Source organism: Procambarus clarkii, chromosome 25, assembly GCF_040958095.1.
Source record: "Procambarus clarkii isolate CNS0578487 chromosome 25, FALCON_Pclarkii_2.0, whole genome shotgun sequence".
Classification (NCBI taxonomy): domain Eukaryota; kingdom Metazoa; phylum Arthropoda; class Malacostraca; order Decapoda; family Cambaridae; genus Procambarus; species Procambarus clarkii.
Window position 1 is genome coordinate 2,360,907 of NC_091174.1, and position 22,578 is coordinate 2,383,484.

The window sequence follows — 22,578 nt, forward strand, 5'->3', positions numbered from 1 at the left end:
CAAAAGGAGGCTTGATCAACCAGCCTGCAATTTATACATCAGGCTGCAAACAGCTGCATCTAATAGTCTAACTGAGCAGATTAACAACCTGGAGACCTGATCAGAGATCTGGCCACAGTTATGTTGATTTTCTGAATCACCATAAGTTAGGCAAGATAGACAACCTAAGAAAAAAAGGCTGGCATGGCCTATGTTGAGACTCCTGTGATGGTGTCTAGCATATCAAGGGTAAAACAATTTCAGAACCCTTCTGAAAGGTATTACATAGCCTTCCCGGTTTGGTGCTTTCTTTTGATAATTACTTACTTCTGAAAGGTTGACTCAAGTCTTCCATCCAAAACACTACAACCACCTCAGGTACCTACCTCTGCTGCAGTCGGACTCTCTCTCTCTCTCTCTCTAGTTATCCCCAAGACTTTACTGCTGGCGACTTATTGGCGAATGCCAAGATAGGTTGACGGGCCTCAAGAGCTAGAGGAACATGTACTTGGGACACAAAGTGACATGCAGTAGAGACTTACAGTACTAGGTTTGGGAACATAACCTGAAACTCAATCAAGTCACCACACTTAAAGTCAAGACAACTTAACAGATGATCCCAGCTTGCTGCTAGCACAGTCGGGAACCAATTGCTACATTCAATCAAGATCAATACTTTTCACTAGATTCCTATTTAATCATATCTTGCTTGCTTTCTTTCTCTTCATCAGCATACAGTGACAATGTTTCATATTATATATATATATATTATATATATATATATATATATATATATATATAATATTATATATATATATATATATATATACATAAATAAATAAAAATAAATAAAATTATTCATTTGTCATCTTCAGTAATATTCAAAGAATAATTTTTAGCATTATTTACCACATTCTCAATTGTCAATATAAAGTGTGACACTTTTATATAATATACAGCCAAATAGATTGGGGTGTAATTTTATTAAATTTCACAATACAAACCCATAAACATTTTAGTGGAATTAACAATGCTGTATAAAAATACGAGTACCACTCCATAATATAATGGAAAGAATTATAGATTACATCTGTCATTTTTTAATCAAACTCCTTCAAATAAGGGAAGAAGCGAGACCCAGTGTCCCTCCACACCAAAGACATGCTTCCAGTAGACCTCGCCCAAAACTTGGGTTTTGAAAATCTACCTTCATAACATAGCAGAGTTGACACGTTAGAGAGTCGAGATGTTCAAAATGTTGACATACCTACACGACACCTCCACGTGTCAAATCTCTGCAACAGTCTTTGACTCAGAGGATTAGAAACTTGCTGCTTTTATGTTAATGACCAAGGGCAGAAAGGCCACACAAATACCAGCCTTGTGTAGGACAAATCCCATGAAATGTCTGCAGTGATGAAATAGTTGTGCACTATGAAACCAGTGTTGAGATTAATATAATTAATAATGTTAAAAAGGAATTACTGAATAAATAAGGTTTCCATTTCAACCCTGGACAATGCAAAAGTTGTGATCTAACTACAAGGTAATCGTGATCAATATATTAGATCTTGCTTTAACGTGTGCTCTGCCCTTGGTCAGTTTGAGCTAAAAAGCAGCTAAGTTTAACCTCAGCAACCCGCAGCATTCACGTCCTTACCCGACCTCTTCGTTATATTCAATGTTGTGAAGATCTGAGGAAAAACAAAAAATTATTAATTGCTATTTTCTTGTTCCATTTCCCAATAACACAATGGATACATTTCCTGTCCCTTGACATGCAATAACTCATCCTATATGAATCACAATCAGGAATTTCTTCCTATATTCAAAAATATTTAATATAAAAATAGTACATCTTTAAAATCACTATGATCTTGACAACCAAGCCATTTACTTCACATTCATGTCAAAAAAATAATTCCTTAAACCTGTGAACATGGCAGCAAAGATTCAAAGCAGGACCCCCATTGGTTGCCAATGTGCGATGATCACAAATTCTTTACCTAGTGCAAATACCTCATGAAAATAATTTAAACTACTAAGTTAACTTTTTACAAGTACTGATTAAGTTTGCAGAATTACACACAATTTTTAGTAAGAAAATGTTATACTGTAATGTTATTATATGCCCATTTAATGCAATTTCATACATTATAATATTTTATTCCTATGAATAAATGTGCTAGAGGGAAGGGATAAAGGTAGTCAGGTTTCAGAGAACCCACGAAAGAGTTCATGATTTTCAATACCAGATGTGGTCGAGCAGTATTATATTGTGTAATGGAAACCAATAAAGCTAATTTGAGAAGATGAGTACAGTAAAGAGAGTAGCAAGAACAGGAATACAAGTACTATAATGAGTACCGGGTATATAACAAGTACAGTACAGTGAATCTTTCAGGACATTGTATAAACAGCAAATGCCTGCCTATGAAATTAAATGTTCTCTGGTAGCCCTACATCCTAGTTATGAGCAAGCATGACTTAAAAGAAGTGTGGTGTTAGGGTGGATTAGTGCCTCAACAATACTGTATCATCAAATACTGTAATATGTAATTTACAAAACTATACCCTGTACTTTGACTAAGATTACCTCAGCACAGGTTGGATGGATGCCAATTAGGTTGTCGAAGTCCGATTTAGTGGCTTTAAGCTTGATGGCAAGACTGAAGCCTTGTGTAATCTCGCCAGCATTAGGTCCAAGCACATGGAATCCTATAACCCGCTCCTGTGGATATCATTGCCAAAAGGACCATACATTACATATATTTGTTTAAATCTTAGTGCTCTCTATACAAAGAAAAGATGTAGTGAAGCAAGTGAACTCTCATCTGTCACTAATACTTTATGAAAGTGTAAATAATGCTTAATCAGAAAACTAAACTCTCGTGAGGCATTATAGATTGTTTCCCAAAAGCATGGATATAGAATAGTAATTTTGAAAGGCTTTAAAAAACTATGAAGGCATCAATAACGAATTCAAGTGTACCCGTCATTGACACGGGGAGCTATAGATTGAAATCTGTAGCTCCCCATGTCCGAATAGCCCAAATATTCAGTTTAGTGGGCTTCAGAAAATTGAGCTCCTTCAGTGAATGCAAAAAAAAGGAACTATGAGGAGAAAGCGCCAGGCCATTATAACTATATAGCACACTTGGAAGGGGTCATGATAATCATTTGGGATGGGAAGGGGGGGGGGGGGGGGGCGGGGCGTATTCTTGCAATTATGCAAGAATAATTGATTAAATTTAATCAATATTTTGGTTTATGGATTTGTTATCTACTCGGGTGTAGTGGGGTATATAATCCCAAACCATTGTCTTCTGTATGTACTCCTTCATAATGTGCTGAAACAAGAAAACTTTCAGAATTTTTGTTTCAGTCCAATACACATACTAGTGGATACTTAGAAACCATGTATACATGAAGAATATATACATATAATACACATATACACAGTTGAGAGGCGGGACCAAAGAGCCAAAGCTCAACCCCTGCAAGCACAACCAGCCAACCATACACACGTGTGTATGTGTCTCATTAATACATCCCCAATCATTTTATTTCTTTATGCACTAATTTAAGATAAACAAGTGTTGTACATGCAAACCAAATATGTACATTATTTATTGTTACTTAATTCACAATTTAGCTGCATTAATTTTGAATTAAAAATTCACAACACGTTAAGATTAAGCTACTGTGACATTTTTGAGCTACAATTGTTTCTCTACCCTTGCTTTTTAATTTGTAAAACCAAACCTTTATTGCTTTATTTTACTTTTGTAATAAATATCAAAGACTGAACTCAAAAGTCTATATCCAGTTTCTTAGTGCATCAATACTCAATACTTACATTTTCACTCTTGAGACAGACAAGTTTTGCATAGCAGTCATTTTCTGGGCGGTGAGGAACCGTATGCTCCAAGGGTTGGTAGTAGGAATGGTACACTTCAATGTCATCCTCACCGTAGGTGTCAATGGCAGCATCTTCAGAGAGGCCACAACAACCGTACTCCAGTGGAGTAAACACGGTCGTAGGTACATTTACGTAATCAGTTAGTAATTTTCCATTACCATACAGGCGCTGAAGATAAAAAAAATGCATTATGACCTCGGTTTACAATAACAAAATTCTTTAATCTTTTCGAGCAACGAGAATTATGTATTTATTCTAGTTATATTTCACAAAAGTATTTAAATTTTGTAAAGTGGGCAAAATTTATTCAAGTTTTAATATACAAAATGCTAATGGAAGTGTGTGGAGTGCTAAAGACTGCCTCGAGTCCGAGAAGTGCTGAAGTATATTTGAGTGAATGATTGTCACGCAAGCAAAGAGTATAGTGGGAAGCTTAATGAAGCAAGTGGTAGAAAGGTTCACCTGAGCCAGAAGTCTGCCAGCCTGGATGGCCACAGGAGTCAGCTCCTGCCCTCCTTCCATAATGTCACCCACAGCATAGATGTGAGGAACAGACGACTGCTCTTCATTATTTACTATCACCTTGCCATTCCTGAAATTCAAATAAATGAATTCTTAAACATATTAACAATAAAAATTCTGCTTATTAATTTTTTATAATAATTTATTATGTCAGGGGACAGGCAACCGGTGTGTATGTATGTATATATATATATATATATATATATATACATACATATATATATACATACATATATATATACATACATATATATATACATACATATATATATACATACATATATATATACATACATATATATATACATACATATATATATACATACATATATATACATACATATATATATACATACATATATACATACATACATATATACATACATATATATATACATACATATATATATACATACATATATATATACATACATATATATATACATACATATATATATACATACATATATATATACATACATATATATATACATACATATATATATACATACATATATATATACATACATATATATATACATACATATATATATACATACATATATATATACATACATATATATATACATACATATATATATACATACATATATATATACATACATATATATATACATACATATATATATACATACATATATATATACATACATATATATATACATACATATATATATACATACATATATATATACATACATATATATATACATACATATATATATACATACATATATATATACATACATATATATATACATACATATATATATACATACATATATATATACATACATATATATATACATACATATATATATACATACATATATATATACATACATATATATATATATACATATATATACATATATATATACATACATATATATATATATACATATATATATATATATACATATATATACATACATATATATACATACATATATATACATACATATATATACATACATATATATACATACATATATATACATACATATATATACATACATATATATACATACATATATATACATACATATATATACATACATATATATACATACATATATATACATACATATATATACATACATATATATACATACATATATATACATACATATATATATATATACATATATATATATACATATGTATATATGTATATATATATATGTATATATATATATATATGTATATATATATATATGTATATATATATGTATATATATATATGTATATATATATATGTATATTATATATATATATATATATATATATATATATATATATACATATATATATACACACACATACATACATGTACTGTACACACACACACACACACACACGTTATATAACAGTACTGGGGAGACGGGACACCACGAGCATAGCTCTCATCCTGTAACTACATTTAGGTAATTACACGTATGTACGTTAGGCTTATACGTATTGAGCCCCACCCCCCTCCCTCTGGTCAAATTACTGCCCCTCCCCAGGATGCAACCCCACAACAAGCCGAGTAACTCCTGGGTACTCGTTTACTGCCAGGTGAAGAGGCATTAGGTGATAGGAAAACAAGCCCAATCATTTTTGTCCTACTTGGGATTCGAACCCGGGATTCCCAAATGCGAGTAGAGAGTGAACCTGACTACTACCAGGACATTATTAGTATCACAATTTCAAATACCAGTCAAAAGTAAAATGTCAATCCTCAGTTAAAATACACTATATTCAAAATATATTCATTCCTCCTAACACTTTGCAGATGGTCAGTATTTTTAACAAATAATACAGTATTATAAAATTAAAAGGGTACAGTACCCACTGTTGTTAGAGAAAGAGCCCACCTTCACTACACACTGTCTTGCATCCAACCTGTCCTCCGACCTAGTACTGTATTTCTCAGTTTATACATTATGGTCCCCAACATAACATTACAAAGTACACTATGAAATGTTACAATTCACAAACTGCCACCCATCTTCCTAAAATGATAGTACTTATAGCAACTTTTTGTTTAATGTATAAAAATGTACTGTTATAGCCAATGATCACACGTTTTGTTCTATTAATTTTGTAGAGGACACGAAAATAAAATAAAACACATAGGTCTAGTAAAGCACACGTGCTATATTAGGCCTAAGATAACATATTAGTCCTAGTATTGCTTAGACATTTGTCTAGGATTCTTTAGTAACGTTTCCATTTTTATAGAATGCCATTTGGACTAATTTACCAATACAAAATGTGAACTTTTTAGGGGGTTCAACAGTCCATTTTCTGTATGAATCAATAAATAATTGCTGTAAGTACTATAGTTACTGGAGGATGGCCTCTTATCACTTTCACTACACATTCCCATCACTTCAACCACCTTTATTAGTCATCAATAAACTACTCGCGACAAACATTTAATTATATAGAAAACAATATGCTGGATGAATCTTAGTGAGGATGGAGTCTGGTATTTGGAGAGATTGGAATGTGGTGTAACTTTCCATTTCATACAAAGGGAGGAAGGTGGAGGCATTGGGGGAGGTGGTCAACCTCGACCACCATGACCATCCCTCCAACAACCACTTGTCACCCTGCAAAGTCTTGGAAGGCTAGCCCTAAGTTTCTGGTCACCAATCACAAACACAGATAAAAAGACACACACACACATATTTATATATATTTATTATATTATATATAGATAGATAGTGTATAGATTAGTGACACGTTAGAGTAATAGGGCAAGTACAGAACCTCGCAGCCTTTGTTTTGCACTTTACCAAAACTGGAATTTGTTAGAAAATTATGTGCTTAGACATTACTGTATATTTTATCTGCCATTTATTTATCAAATACATTTGAAAAGTTGTCCTCGGAGGTTAACAGTATCAGAAATATTGCCTTATCCTCAGCAAGTCACTAATGCACACTGGGTATCTTTTGCATGCAATCTTTCAAGCGATCATTTTTTTTTTTTTTTTTTTTTTTTTAGTTTTACTTTACTAAAACATTTGGTATCACTTAAGACATAAGTAAAAGACAAGAAATTAACATACTTGGCCAGCTCAACATTAATGTCTTCCAAGCCAATATTAGAGGTGCAGGGGTCTCTGCCGACAGCAAACACCACTGTGTTATACTCTTCCACTATTTCATCTCCTTCATTGGTCACTGCCGTCACTTTCAGCAGTCCTGGTGTACCTTCCTCAATCTGTTTCATTACACGTACTTTATACATCAAATATACTTCAGGAAAATTAATGGCTAAAAAAAGCACTATCATAAATATAAAAGGATAAAACTTTCCTCCGCTGCAGTGTCTTAATTAAGAAATGATTTATATCTTAATAATTTAACAAATTTACACAAGTCACAAAATTACACCAGTAACCTGCTCCTGCTCTCCCCAAATTACTAATTTCCAATTCTAATGTTACTTGCCTGAAGAGTACAAGTCTTACAACTAAATATCCCTAACTTCAAGTTTAACTTGACATTTTTTGTTTTCTTATGTTCCTACACATATTTCATCACTTACTCTTACCTCAGGAATACATAACAGAAAACAGTAGTAAATAATATCACTTGCCTGTTCTACTCTAGTCGGCACGGCACCCCGAATAAATGTTACACCATTTTTCAACATGTAAGCTCCTATATATTCTGCCATTTGCTGGTCAAATCCACGCAGCAGAATCGACCTCACCTGTAATGAATCGCAAAAAATATTACTTACCCTATATATACCAACCTTAGATAATGACTTTGAATCCAATTATACATAATAATGGAGATCCATTTTTCATAAATTTTCCAGCTGCTCTTGGTTGGATTCACATCAAGAACTAATTTTACTTGAAATTAAAGATATGCCGAGCCATTTACCATTACTGTGGTGTCGTAGCCGAGCCCCTCCAGGAAGCCAGCACACTCGAGAGCAATGTATGATGCTCCAACCAGCAGAGTTTTGCCAGGAGGGTGAGGGAGCGAGAAAATGTCATCGGAGGTGATGCAGTACTCCCTGGCACCAGGAATGTCGGGATAGCGTGGACGACCTCCCATGGCCAGTAGAAACTTGTCAGCTGTGATAATTTTTTCTTTACCACGACGGTCTACTGTCTGGAAATTTAAATTACAATTGTCTAAAGAAACAAAAAATAGTGCAGTAAGTGAAGACTGAAGAATTGTGCACACCAAATATATCAAAACATTTTATTAAAATATAAAATGAAGGTGAAGGAAAGACCCAAATTATGTTTAAGTATTAAAAACCAAATTTTCGGATGCAACCCAAGCTCTTATTGACAGTAACAATAATGAATGTAACCTAAACCAGTTGATTGACAGTCAAGAAGTGGGACCAAAGAGCCGAAGCTCAACTGTAACGGACCTCATGGAACACTTAGTGCACTCCAAGACCAAGTCAGGCAAGTCTGGTCAACAGTTATCTTTCAATTTTTTTTTTTTTATATAAACACAAAGTTCCCCATCAACCTTACAAAGAAGGGGAAAAAATTACAAGGGAATTTATACACAGTACCTGTATGGTATGGGAGTCCGTGAATTTGGCATAAGCATTGAGATAATTGACCTTCTTATCTCTAAGAGCTACACGGTAGCCCCAATTTAAAGATCCTATGTGGTTTTGAACCCCTTCCACCATCTTGTTCCAGTCATGAGCAACTGTCTCTGGGGTGTCCCATCCGAAGTCTCGAGAATCCTGGAGGTTGGCACAAGTAGCAAATAAATTGAAATGACAGACATTTCATTAACTTTTAATTAAAAAAACAAGCAACTGCAATTGCTATTACATTACAATAACAGAGTACCAAAGGATATGCAACTTTCTCCCATTTAAGAAAATACAAACATTATTAACTTATTGTCAAAATGTTTAATACCAAGGAGAATCAAGCTAACAGATGTACAGGCAATTCAAGAATCAACAAACAATACTACCTACATCTTGACAATAACATCCATAATATTTTATTACTTGGACTTAAAGCACTCTGCCACAAACATGTGCTATAGTTAATAACAAACCTGCAAATCGTGTCCAAAAATTGCTGCTTGATGCATTAACTTTTTGGGGATGCACCCAACATTGACGCATGTACCACCAAGGCCCCATGTTGTGCCCTTTGGGGTTGGAGTGACAAAGTCACACACTGCCACTTTGGCACCCAGATCAGCCGCCCTCTTGGAAGCCGCCAAGCCACCGGAGCCACCACCAATAACTATCTGTTGGAAAAGATACATATTGCAAGAAATACATGTACTAGTACTGTATAAATAAATATTTTATTACTTTTACTTAAGAAAATACTGAACAAACCTCAGAAACAAAATTAATTTCTATTTTTAAGTACCACAAATAAATAGCAATTTATAAACAAATTACTGAAAAACCAAAACCATTATATATAACTTAACTTTTACTTAAAATACTACATAAATACAATACTACAATAAAGTAATTTTATGTATTCTTACTGTAATGGAGAATGACATTTTCAAGAATTTATACATTATCTTTGTTAACCTAATGTACATACAGTAGCGTATTAAATTGTTGACAAATATTGATCTGATTTGTATACACAAAGTGGCTACTCAAATTAAGTCTTTCATTGCAACTGAACTGCAATTCTAGGAAATGTACTTAATTGTGTGCAACACAAAGAATAACTCTTACCAAGTCGTAATCAAATTCATGGTCAGATTTATTAATTAAAGGTAATAATGTGCCATTTGCATGAGCCTCGAAGGTCTTGTCTGCACCTCCAACGTGTTGCCCATTAATGAACACATTGGGTACAGTACTCTGGCCAGACTTTTCTGCTAGTGCATCTTGGATCTCCGCACCGTTATCTACAGAGAGAAGGACAGTATTTTCAGTGCTGAAAGACTAAAAGAAAACAAAAAAAAAAAGGCTCTCACATACACACGACCAAAATGAAAACGGCAAGATTATTAACCATCAAAATCTTATAGTTAAATGCTGTAAAGTAGAAGTCCACTATAATGTAAAAATGTCCAAATTGGAGAAATTTACTACAATGCCTTAGTGCTTAAATGAAGGTGAAGGAAGACAAAATATATGTGCAAGTGTATTAAAAACTAAATTTTTGGATGCTACCTACATCCTGTCTCAAGTTACCGTAAATAATGTCAGAACATTGCAATTTTATTAGTAGAAACTTTTCTAAGAAACTACTAGGTAATCAATTTCTGTACTACTGAAATTTATATATTTTTTTATTTATAGATACAAAGAGTTTTTACAATCGTGTACAGCCACTAGCACGCATAGCGTTTCAGGCAAATATCTAATGGAGATACAGTATTTAACAAAGACTTAGAAACTGATAAATACCTACTCCCCTTCCCATCACTGAATGACAATAAATGTCATTCAATGATGCCTTCATAATAATTCAAATTTTCTATACAAATATTTTGAAATGAACTCTAAAGAATAGTATTATTGGACCATGTAAAGCAAAATATTTATAGTTATTAAAGACACATGGCATGAGAAGCCCAGTCTAGTTGGACAACTACTGTTCAAATAGCATACAATACTATTTTTTAGCCAACCTACACGACTTGGAATATATTAAGTGTTTGTGCCGTCCATGGCTGCCACATCTACCACACCTTCACATTTTCATGTACTGAACTGTCCTATCTTATTTTTCTATCCTAATTCCTGGCATTTAAAGATACCCTATTTTGAATTAATGCTTCATTGTCTATGAACATATATTCAGTACAAAGTACAAGCTAAACCTAAGATGCAATTAATCAGTTGTAATGACCAATAAAAGATTGTACGTTTCTCACACTTAAAATTACTTGCTCACTTACAGTAAGAATGTATCAAGATCACAAATAACATGCCATAAAATAAAACAAAATTCGGTGTCGACGGTTCAGCAGAGTGGAAATCCCAGTGTTTTATACAGAAGAATTTCCTGGAAGTTCAGCCTAGTTTTTTCCAGAGCGTGACTTCACACACACATCCCGAGTTCATTTAAATAAACAAATAGTTCAACATAGTCTTATTATGCATGGCCACAAACCTTATTACAATTACCAATTTTATTTTATAAACTAGAAACTTACACAACTGATTACTAATGAGAAAAGGGGGGGGGGAAGAGAGAAAGAGAGAGATGGAAAGAACAATAAAGTACTGTATAGGTATAAGCCTAATACCTAATGTGTAATTAAAGCATGTACAATTTTATATATTCAGATGATAGTTTGTCTAGCACAATATAATAGATTTACAAATATTCAGACTAGTGAAAATTCTGTCCGAGAGGGGTCTTAATTAACTGAAATGTAGACAATAGTAGTTATGGTGGTGGAGAGAGAGAGAGAGAGAAGGAAATGAAGTGAAATACAGTATATATCAATGGCGATCAAGTTTAAATATTTAGGATGTGTGACTGATAACAGGAATTTGTTCAATGATGATTTGGATAGAAATGCCTGGGGAGGATGGAATACATGTGACATATACCTTCACTCTGTTTGCTTCTGTAATTGAACCCAGCAGAAACTGAGGGCCTGGATGTAAAACTATTGGTAGATAGTGCACAGGGAAACAAATCAAGTGTTGAATAATGAAAAGCCCTTTACTGGAGGGGGCCTATCAATAGCTCCATGAGCTACTAATAGGCCCCCCCCCCCCACTATGAGCTATTGGTACTATTCCAGCACAAATACAAAATACTGTAGTCAAATTTTAGGATATTGTACCAGGCCGCCAAGTCCCATCCTAACCAACTTGGAGCCGAGGCAAACATCTGACTCTCTATAAGGAGAGGCGAGCCTAAAGGTTGGAATTTTAACAAAACGAAGAAAACACCCACAAGAAAAGTTAAGCCCCCCCCCCCAAAATTTTTTTTTAAACAAGATGAACTACTGTTGACACTAGGAAACTATCCAAATAGTTGTGTGCCCAACTGAGTAAGAAAGATGTGTGGGTGGCCAGAACCCCAGGTGACCTAGGCTACCAGGTCACCTCATGTTTAAGTTGGGGAGTTTCCTTGTGGCAATAATGGTATGTATTTTGTACCTCTGGGTTATCAATTTCTTTCAATCACTCTTTGCTGCACACTACCTTTCTTGCATTTTTGTTTATGGCTTTGAGTAGATCCGATCCTTCGGTTTACCTCAGAGCTAGATTCAGGTACAGTACTGGCTCCCGGTAGGCCAGGTGTGATTTTCCCAAAGCTTGGCTACAAAGTGCTTATGCTCGAGGAGTTACCGAGGAGATGCTCACAGAAAATATGGTAGCGAATAACTTAAGTGGTTCCAGTAACTGGCTTCTGTACTAGGCAAGATAAAAAAAATAATACCTTTCAACTCACCTATTTGATCAAGCTCCAGTGCTGTGTAAGTCACATTTATCTGGTTAAAGAGATCCTTCACCTGAAAAATGCAAAAGTTGATTTAGTGTACTAAAATACTGTAACTGGTTGGAAAGTTACAGCAAATAGAGGTTAAACCAAGATAAACAAGAACATTAGTCACAGTTAATAGAATGGATCATCCATTATGCCCTGGGCTATAAAAAAAAAATATATATAAAAAATAAATATAAAAAGGCTATATAAAAAATAAACAGCAGTTACCAAGGTCAATTAGGACTAGGCAAAATATAAACCCATTTTGTGCAGATTTAGTTAGTTTAGTTCATTTATTATGCACCCCATACAAGCTAAAAAAAAATTAGCTTGGTCAAAATGCCAGAGTCTGATTCAACCATCTAGGGTATAAAGTATCTTGTACCCATGAGCAAAGATCAGCATCAGTTTCGATAGATTTTCTGGATTGCCGAAGATTAACCGACTTAACTTATAGCCTAACCTTCTATAGCCTGCATCCATTTACTTAGATGCAGGTTATAGACAGTTCACCAATGCATTTTAGAGCCAACGTAACCTAATATACTGTATACAGTTTGACCATACCTCATATACATGCATTTTGCACACAACTTAGGGTATAAAACTGCACCTCTAAATGGTACTTTGTAAAGTACAGTAGAGAACTGTATATATAAAATACCTTCCTTGCTCAATATAGTGGTTAATCTCACCAAATCCAAACAAAAATAATACACTAATGTGATTCAATTCTTCAAGGTCATCCCCACAACGAGGCAACATTCCTAAGTAATGACTTTCTCACATTACAATTCCCATTCTTACAACCATAGTCCTGCTAAACTAACACTTATGGAACAATGTATCTCCCCAATAGCCTTACACACACAAAAATAACCATAGCCAAATACAATAGCTGTTATAGCATTATTGATGCTATAGGAATGCCTGACCTATAAAACCCCACGCCGACCAGACCAACGAGATATCTTTACACTTAAGTTATATGAGAGAGTAACTATATAAGACTGACCTTATGACAGAAGGGACAATAGGACTTGCTGAAGACCATGACCTCAAATACAATAGCCATTATAGCATTATTGACGCTATAGGAATGCTTGACCTATATAAAACCCACGCCGACTAGACTAACAAGATACCTTTGCATTTAGTTATACAAAAGAGTAGCTGTACAAGTCTTACCTTATGACAGAAGGGGCAATAGGACTTGCTGAAGATAGCATTATAGCTGTTATAGCATTATTGATGCTATAGGAATGCCTGACCTATATAACCCACGCCGACCAGACCAAGAAGATATCTTTACACTTAGTTATATGAAAGAGTAGCTGTATGAGACTGACCTTATGACAGAAGGGGCAATAGGACTTGCTGAAGATCATGACCTTGTTCTCCTTGACATAGTTGTCGACGAGGAGCGCCGCCGGCAGGTCAGAGGAGGAGAGGACGGGCGCCATCACCAGCAGGGACCTGGCGCCACCCACCGGGAACACACTCCCACACGCCCCCACGGTTCTCCCTTCGCTCCTACAAGCGGGGACACAACTCCAGGTGCACGAGGTGAGGCTCCTGCTGGTGCAGTGTGAGGGCTGGAGAGTGTGGCAGGCGTGGGAGAGGAAGCAGCGTGGCTGGAACACTGCTCTACGTAGCGTCGCGGCCGCCACCACCAACCTGCTCATGCCTGCTCCTCCCTCCCTACACTACCTTCCTCCCCCTCTACTACCTCTTACCTCACCTCTCACTCCCTCACCTCTCTCCCTCACCTTCACTGCTTCATTCTTCATTTGTTGTTTTAGATTCAGCTACTTAGAACAAAAGTTCTAAAGTAGCACGGGCTATGGTGAGCCCGTAGTGGACTTACCTGGCACAGGAGCGGGGCTGTGTTCATTGTTCAATAAATCCGAACTGTATATTTAACAGATCTCTAACCCTGTCCATGAAGAGCAGAAGAATATGTATATATGCTGGTTAGCATTGTAATTCTCTGGCCACGTCTGTGGTAGAAAATAATAATAATAATAATAAAACACCTTTCACCCCTCTCCCTCACCTTCAGCGGTTGATTGTTCAATAAATCCCTGAACTATATATTTAACAGATCTCTAACCCTGTCCATGGAGGACAGAAGAAAACGTATATATGCTGGTTAGCATTGTAATTCTTTGGCCACGTCTGTGGTAGAAAATAATAATAATTAAAAAAAACTCACCCCTCTCCCTCACCTCTCACACCTCTCCCTCACCTCTCACGCCTCTCCCTCACCTCTCACACCTCTCCCTCACCTCTCACACCCACCTACACACCACACACAACAGCCTAAAAGAAATCCCTTATTTTGTATTCGAATAAATGAGTTAAAAATATATATAATAGTGAATACATGCAAACTGCAGCGCGGGACCTCGTGACAGGACGCGCCACGGTTATCGTACACACAGGATGGTTATTATACAAACAGGATGGTTATCATACAAGCAAGATGGTTATCATACAAATAGGATGGTTATCATACTTATCATACAAGCAGGATGGTTATCATACTTATCATACAAGCAGGATGGTTATCATACTTATCATACAAGCAGGATGGTTATCATACAAGCGGGATAGTTATCATACAAAGTGTATGTAGGTCGCACCTACTCTTAAAGTACTTAAAAAACACTTTCGTCAGTCACTTATCTTATCTGGTCATCTTGAAACTCAGTTGATATGTCGACCACTAATGGATTTTTACGCATGTTTGTTAATATAATTTTTGGATTAACACATTTAGGTACATTTGTACAGCTACATTAGACTATATGAACTACAGTATGTCAAAAATCTATGGCTACGTGATGCTAAATATCCCTTATCACACAGGATGGTTAGTCATACAGAGGCATGTGATGAGTAGTCTGTACTGACAGACTTTGAGTGCATTATGAGGATATCCTCAAGAACACGTGAGGTAATAAAGTAATTGCAAAGCTCCAGGTATCTCATGCCAATGGGTCTGAAAAGTCTACTAACTGGGTACTCGGTGATGTAGTGTGAGAGATCAGTTTTGCACCTGGAGTGCTCAAGATTGGGAGATCCGTCACCTGTAGCCACCTGCCACTGGTAACGGCGTCACCTGTAGCCACCTGCCACAGGTAACAGCGTCATCTTTAGACACCTGCCACAGGTAACGACGTCACCTGTAGCCACCTGCCACAGGTAACAGCGTCATCTTTAGACACCTGCCACAGGTAACGGTAATCCAACCTGATAACTTAACATGTAGTTTACGGAATCATTTTTTAGTATTAACAATGAATTCATTACGAATCACGTGGAAAAGATAACAAACCGGTAACTAAATAAGTTTAAACGGCTTATTTTATTATTTGAATATGTTCTACCTTAGTGCCCGCTGGTGACGCTTACAAACACTTGCGTTAAAGAAAACGGTTTTGATAATACAACACCGAGACCTAAATGATTTAAAATCAAATAATGTAGCATGATATATTACAGTTATATGTGTGTGTATATATATACATAGATAGATAGACATAAAGATTAAATATAGCCTTACTAATTACTATACGCCTTGAAGGTGATTAATTTTTATCAGTTATAGTTCCTTAAACCATACCGAATTTAATCTGGTTAATGTGTGCCAGTCACCATGAATGCACTTCCTTGACGTTGGAATCCCCTGGAAGGTATCCTTGCATCACTGATGATTAGTCATACATGCCAGCAGGTATTATCTCCCATAATGCCACGTATGACTAACCTTCCTGTGAGATGGGAAAATACTTGAACCTATATGGCTAGTTCTTGATCTACACTGTGTAATATCTCATATAAAATTGAAATTGAAATTGAAATAAGTTTATTGATGTAAAATACACACAAAGGGATGAGGTAGCTGAAGCTATTCTCACCCCGTTCAGTACATTCGTGGTAACAGTCTCCGTGGTGTAGTGGTAAGACACTCGCCTGGCGTTCCGCGAGCGCTATGTCATGGGTTCGTATCCTGGCCGGGGAGGATTTACTGGGCGCAATTCCTCAACTGTAGCCTCTGTTTAACGCAACAGTAAAATGTGTACTTGGATGAAAAAACGATTCTTCGCGGCAGGGAATCGTATTCCAGGGACCATAGGATTAAGGACTTGCCCGAAACGCTACGCGTACTAGTGGCTCTACAAGAATGTAACAACTCTTGTATATATCTCAAAAAAAAAAAAAAAAAAAAAAAATACATACATAGACACACATCACAAACAATAAACATATTACCAAACATTCTGAGAGATAAACATCTACATTTCCTTATAGAATAAGGTAGCACCACAGTAAGCGGTGTATACCTAATTTTGCTAATTAAAAAAAAACTGTTTGGCAAATATCTGTGCTAGTGGCAGATTATATTAAATCCTTCATTACAAATTCATTTGCAATAATGTTACCGAGGCTTTTTATGATATTTTTAATTTACGAATTCTTGGTCGTAATTTAAGTTGTGTTTATTATTTAACACACGAAACCTGGATATAAATTGCCTGTTGGCAACTGTGTTATTGCTATTTGGTGGTCATGGCCGGGAGAGGAATTTATGGGCTATTCATGCCCCTGCCACCTCTTGGGCTGGCTTAATCTTTATCACTCAATCGGGAGAGCAAGTCTACGCAAGCTACCAAAGCGCGCACGTTCAGTCATATAAATTTCAGCATGGATAAGATCCACAGGACCGTGATGGCATATTGGTTTGCATTTTCTTATATCTCTTGATTTCAGTGATTGTTTTCTGCCTGACCGTTTCTAAGACGTCAGGCTGCGAGCCTGACACTACGAGTCTGATAGGCTATGTCAGGCTGCAAGCAGCCGCGTCCAACAGCCTGGTTGATCAGTCCAGCAACCAGGAGGCCTGGTCGACGACCGGGCCGCGGGGACGCTAAGCCCCGGAAGAACCTCAAGGTAAGGTAAGACAGAGTGAGTGATCGTGAGAGCTACTTTCCTTTCAACCTGTCCTCAGGGAGGAGGTCCGCTCAAGGGAATGGATTGGAAACAACTACATAATTATTGGTATTATATGTACTCTTTATCCATGGTTAGGCGAGGTTAAAGTTTGGTTAGATTTCATTAATATTGTGTGTTATTGACGATAATGTGAAATATGGAATTAAAAAACTATTTAAAGTGTGTCCAAGAATTCAGTTTACAGAACGCCAAATTCTTCAAAGAAAACGTTTTCAGCATACACTTTCAATATTTTAAACGAACAATTTATAATACATTAAAGTTATAATTTGGGAATACTGTCTGTTTAGGACAAGGGTTCACTTGCCAGTTTACAAGTAGACTGTTACTGAAACCATAATGTTTTCAAAACCCTCACAAATATGTAGATAACTATCCAGGTGGCTTGAAAGGGGGTGTGGTTTCTCGTGGTAATGAACTTGGTCTAAGGACAGGCTCTTTCCTTTATGTCCTTCTTAGTGTAAGAATGACAATTAACGCATTGTGAGTGCTTGATTTTTAACTCATGCTTTTCTTTCATTTCCATTTTGGGATTATTTAAAATTACCATATATATATATATATATATATATATATATATATATATATATGTCGTACCTAGTAGCCAGAACGCACTTCTCAGCCTACTATGCAAGGCCAAATTTGCCTAATAAGCCAAGTTTTCATGAATTAATGTTTTTTCGACTACCTAACCTACCTAACCTAACCTAACTTTTTCGGCTACTTAACCTAACCTAACCTATGAAGATAGGTTAGGTTAAGTTAGGTAGGGTTGGTTAGGTTCGGTCATATATCTACATTAATTTTAACTCCAATAAAATAAAAATTGACCTCATACATAATGAAATGAGTAGCTTTATCATTTCATAAGAAAAAAATTAGAGAAAATATATTAATTCAGGAAAACTTGGCTTATTAGGCAAATCGGGCCTTGCATAGTAGGCTGAGAAGTGCGTTCTGGCTACTAGGTACGACATATATATATATATATATATATATATATATATATATATATATATATATATATATATAACTGCAAACCCATTTTTAGTCGGATTACGAGAGCCATTAGTATAAATTTCATTTAATTAATGAATTGTCTCTTTATTAACTGCCTCCAGATAAAAATGTCAAATATATTGTTGGATTTATAACAATAATGTATAACAATGTTAATTTATATTTGAGAAAATTCCCATTTTGAATGAACAGAATGTTAAAATTGATGAATGCGTCTTTGGGGTCGACAGCTGGATAGAATGGACTTGGTCTAAGGACGGGTTGTTCTACAGGTCACTCAAGACGGGAATAGCACCATTATTATTTGTAGGGCAATAATACAGATATATATATATAATGTAACTATATAATTTAAACATAATTTACTGACACAGTGGAATGGAAGATGGAGTGTGTGAAGGAGGAGGGAGGGATGGAGACGGAGTAAGACCCACTCTACATAGAAGGTATGGAGACCCACATCGTAACCATGTAAATCTCTACATGGTTACATAATTAGGAAAACATTTGGAAAATGTATACAATGTCATACTGACTTTTTATTTCATTTGAATATACCATAAGAGACATCTACCGCATAGGGTCTTGCTGTCAGACCTACACAACACTGTAAATGAACCACAGTATTAGTTTCTTATAACATGCCAAGAATATATCCGTACCCTTTGATGAGAGAGAGTTGAGGATCAAGTTTAACAGTGGTACTGGAGTAATGGGCTTAGTTTCTGAGTCCATTATATATACCCTAATGTTTCCCACTACCACTCACACAATGGGTATGGGGGCTACTACCTCTCGCAGGATGGGTATGGGACCCCACTACCAGTCAGAGGATGGGTATGGGGCCCATAATAAATTACTTTAACTACTGGAGTAAAATAGTGAAAAGTGGGTGAAAACTGTCTCCGGACAGCTGATTGACACTTCATGATGGTTGATGAATAACGATGATAATATATGAGACACTAACAGGGTTCTTGTGCCCAGGTGGGTAACACCAGGGCCCTGACAAGAATGAGAATATGAAACTAAAATACTGCCCTGACTGGGGGCTACTGCTAAATGCATTCGAATGTACACATTCGAATGTGTTGAAACATCATAAATAACTTTACATACAAGAGATAATGTGCCTATATCTAAGATCCGTGTGTCGCCCTTCACAAGAGGGCACGGCTAGGGTGTTTCTCCTTTATCCAAGAAACACGGGTCTGGGGTAGTGGCGTCGGCTTGGTCGGAACTGGACGCGGGCACCCAAGGGAAGAAGTCGGGAAGCCTCTGGTATTAGGTGCGAGAAGGGCCGTCCTGCAGTGAAGCCACGGGCTTGTCGCCCCTCTGAGGTCCTCCCAGGCCGGTTGAGAGTGAGGGCTGAGGGAGCGAGGGGAACGGATACAGGTTGTGGGATGAACCCGGTAAGGGGAAGTATGCTGTGGTGGGAGAACGAGCGACCCTCCGCCACTGGCGGCAATACTGGCGGTGCTAACAGACCTGACTTTGTCATGTCCACACGGGATGTGGCTACGGCCGTCGAATTCACTGGAATCTCTCCTTCATTAGATAGGAATTTTGGGTTGGTTTTAAAGCTATTAGTATACTGATTGTCTTTGCCTGTCTTCTCGCTGAGTTGGAAACTATCATCAGAATCTAATTCGGAAGTGAATTTAGAGTTTTCATCATATTCCAGACTGTAGTCTGCTCTTTCACCAAACACAGATTCAGGATTGGTTTGACTATTTTTATAAGACACAACCTCAAGAGTCGGTTGAGAAATGGCACTTGAATTGAATTTCGGATTCGGGCGAAAGCCTTCACTGTCAAAAAGTTGGCTAGGCCGGAAGTCTTGGTTAACCTGCAGATAAACTGAGAGTTCTGTATCCTGGTCAGGTCCCGGATTTGGTTCAAAATTAAGTGACTGCGAAACGTCGACAAACACCACGTCGTTTTCCCGAGCAAAAACATCTCGCTGAAGGTATTCCAGCGGAAGAGAGACGACAGTAGCAGATGCCCGGGGTGAGCCCGGGCTCTCCTGCCATGTCTCAAGATACTTATTCCCATCCAGGATTTGTGTTGTTGTCGGGGGTGGGAAGTTGGCATCAAGAGTGTTGATGCTAGGCTCCTTGTTGGACACTAGAGCAGTGTCTTCCCCGACGGAGGTGTTGAGCTGAGCGTCTGTGGCAACACCTTTCTCCCAGTCACCATACAGGATGGTTGTGATGGTGGGTGATGGTGGCTCAGCAACACTCAGTGTTCCACCAGTCAAGGCACTGTTACCTCCATAGTCAGCAACACTCAGTGTTCCACCAGTCAAGGCACTGTTACCTCCATAGTCGGCAACAGTTTTCACACTGTCTGATGGGTTCTCAAGAGTGATGACACTGTTGGGTTGAGGGGCACTAAATTCACTGAAGTGCACAGTGGCTGCGCCGTGTATCAAATCTTCGAAGGAAGGTACCGCGCGTGCCCCACTGGCCTGGCTTCTAATACCCGTCTCGGGAACCACAAGATATTGTCGTGGAGGATTATATTCTCTGGGCGAGGGCTCCCCCACAGTAAGCGAGGCGCCCACAGTAGCAGGGAAGGTATTGCCGAGGGGCGTCCCAGAGACGATGTCGCCTGGGTGGGGCGGGGCATAGCCGGTGGAGTGAGAACTTGCAATTGGAAAAGCAGCGCTGATCACAGACGGGGGAACCATGCCGTAGCTTGGAGAGTTTGGTCGCTGCACTACAGAGTTAATCTTAGGTCCACCAAACTCTGACAACTTCGTGGCAGGCTGGTAAGCATAAGGCTTGGAGGCATAAGACTTTGGAGCGTAAGGCTTGGGGGCGTAATACTTTGGGGTGTAAGGTTGGTGGGCATGAGGCTGGTGGGCATGAGGCTGGTGGGCATGAGGAAATGGCATGGTGGGCACCCACTTGGCCAAGTACTCCGGCTTTGATTTGGGTAGCCAGCGGGGTATGTAGAGCGGACGGGGCACGTGGAGGGGCATGTTGTCAATGTCACCTCGACCCAGCCACTTGAAGGAGCGACTGTGGCCCGCGGGACGAATGATCAGGTTGACATAGTTGTTACTGTAGCTCGCCACAGTTAGGTCCAGAGTTAGTAGGGTACACACCACCAAAAGAACCACCTGCAATTAAGAAGGAGTTGTAGTTAGTGGACAGCGTGTAGTTAGTGCAGGCAGGCGGGTTAATGAAGCACCACATACACAATTGTCACCAGGGACGGTGAAAAGGTATTTGGTACAATAGGCAAACTTTGCATGACAAAAAAAGGTTTTATATTTAAAAACAAAATGCCCCTTCTTTAATTTGTCGCCCCTGGAAGTTTTATAGTTTGCTGAGTGATTGCACCGGCCCGGGTTGTGCAGCAACATGCACACTGCGTGTTACAAGCAACTATGCATGTGTAGGTCTGTTAATCTACGTGTATGCACTAGATTAGGGAAGCAACGAGGCACTGCAGTTGACTATGAGTCCTTAACACTGTTATCAGGCGCAAAGAATTAGTGGTCACTTCACTCTAGCGAAGAATGTCCTGAAGAATGCCGGTGGCCTTAGGAGGCAGGAAGGACTGCTCAGAGGACGGGCTGAGTGGCAGGGCGTGATGCTGGGAGGACAGACGCCACACCAAAGGGCGCCGGTAGGTAGGTGGCGCTGGAGTAGCTTG

At 37.6% G+C, this 22,578-nt stretch overlaps 2 protein-coding genes across 5 annotated transcripts in view; both read right to left on the reverse strand.

The window, feature by feature from the left end:
• Nucleotides 1-943: 943 nt before the first annotated feature.
• LOC123756436 (Thioredoxin reductase 1) lies at nucleotides 944-15,192 on the reverse strand. Of its 2 annotated transcripts, XM_045739602.2 has the most exons (13): nucleotides 14,265-14,592; nucleotides 13,889-13,930; nucleotides 12,838-12,898; nucleotides 10,149-10,324; nucleotides 9,497-9,694; nucleotides 8,991-9,170; nucleotides 8,336-8,569; nucleotides 8,040-8,156; nucleotides 7,507-7,661; nucleotides 4,364-4,493; nucleotides 3,839-4,069; nucleotides 2,576-2,710; nucleotides 944-1,673 (listed from the first exon to the last, which is right to left on the reverse strand). In XM_045739602.2, the coding sequence occupies exons 1-13, from the start codon at nucleotides 14,556-14,558 to the stop codon at nucleotides 1,611-1,613; spliced, it is 2,016 nt and encodes a 671-aa protein (XP_045595558.2). In that variant the 5' UTR covers nucleotides 14,559-14,592; the 3' UTR covers nucleotides 944-1,610. The 2 variants fall into 2 exon arrangements, with proteins under 2 accessions (XP_045595558.2, XP_045595557.2); XM_045739601.2 differs by lacking the exon at nucleotides 13,889-13,930 and having other exon boundaries at nucleotides 14,223-15,192.
• A 4,244-nt stretch (nucleotides 15,193-19,436) lies between these two features.
• LOC138349497 (uncharacterized) overlaps nucleotides 19,437-22,578 on the reverse strand; it is a 691,637-nt gene continuing 688,495 nt past the window's right edge. For all 3 annotated transcript variants that reach the window (XM_069331171.1, XM_069331170.1, XM_069331169.1), the window contains exon 2: nucleotides 19,437-22,039. In XM_069331171.1, the coding sequence (XP_069187272.1) occupies nucleotides 20,105-21,898 (1,794 nt within the window). In that variant the 5' untranslated portion in view covers nucleotides 21,899-22,039 and the 3' untranslated portion in view covers nucleotides 19,437-20,104. The remainder of the gene's footprint in view (nucleotides 22,040-22,578) is intronic.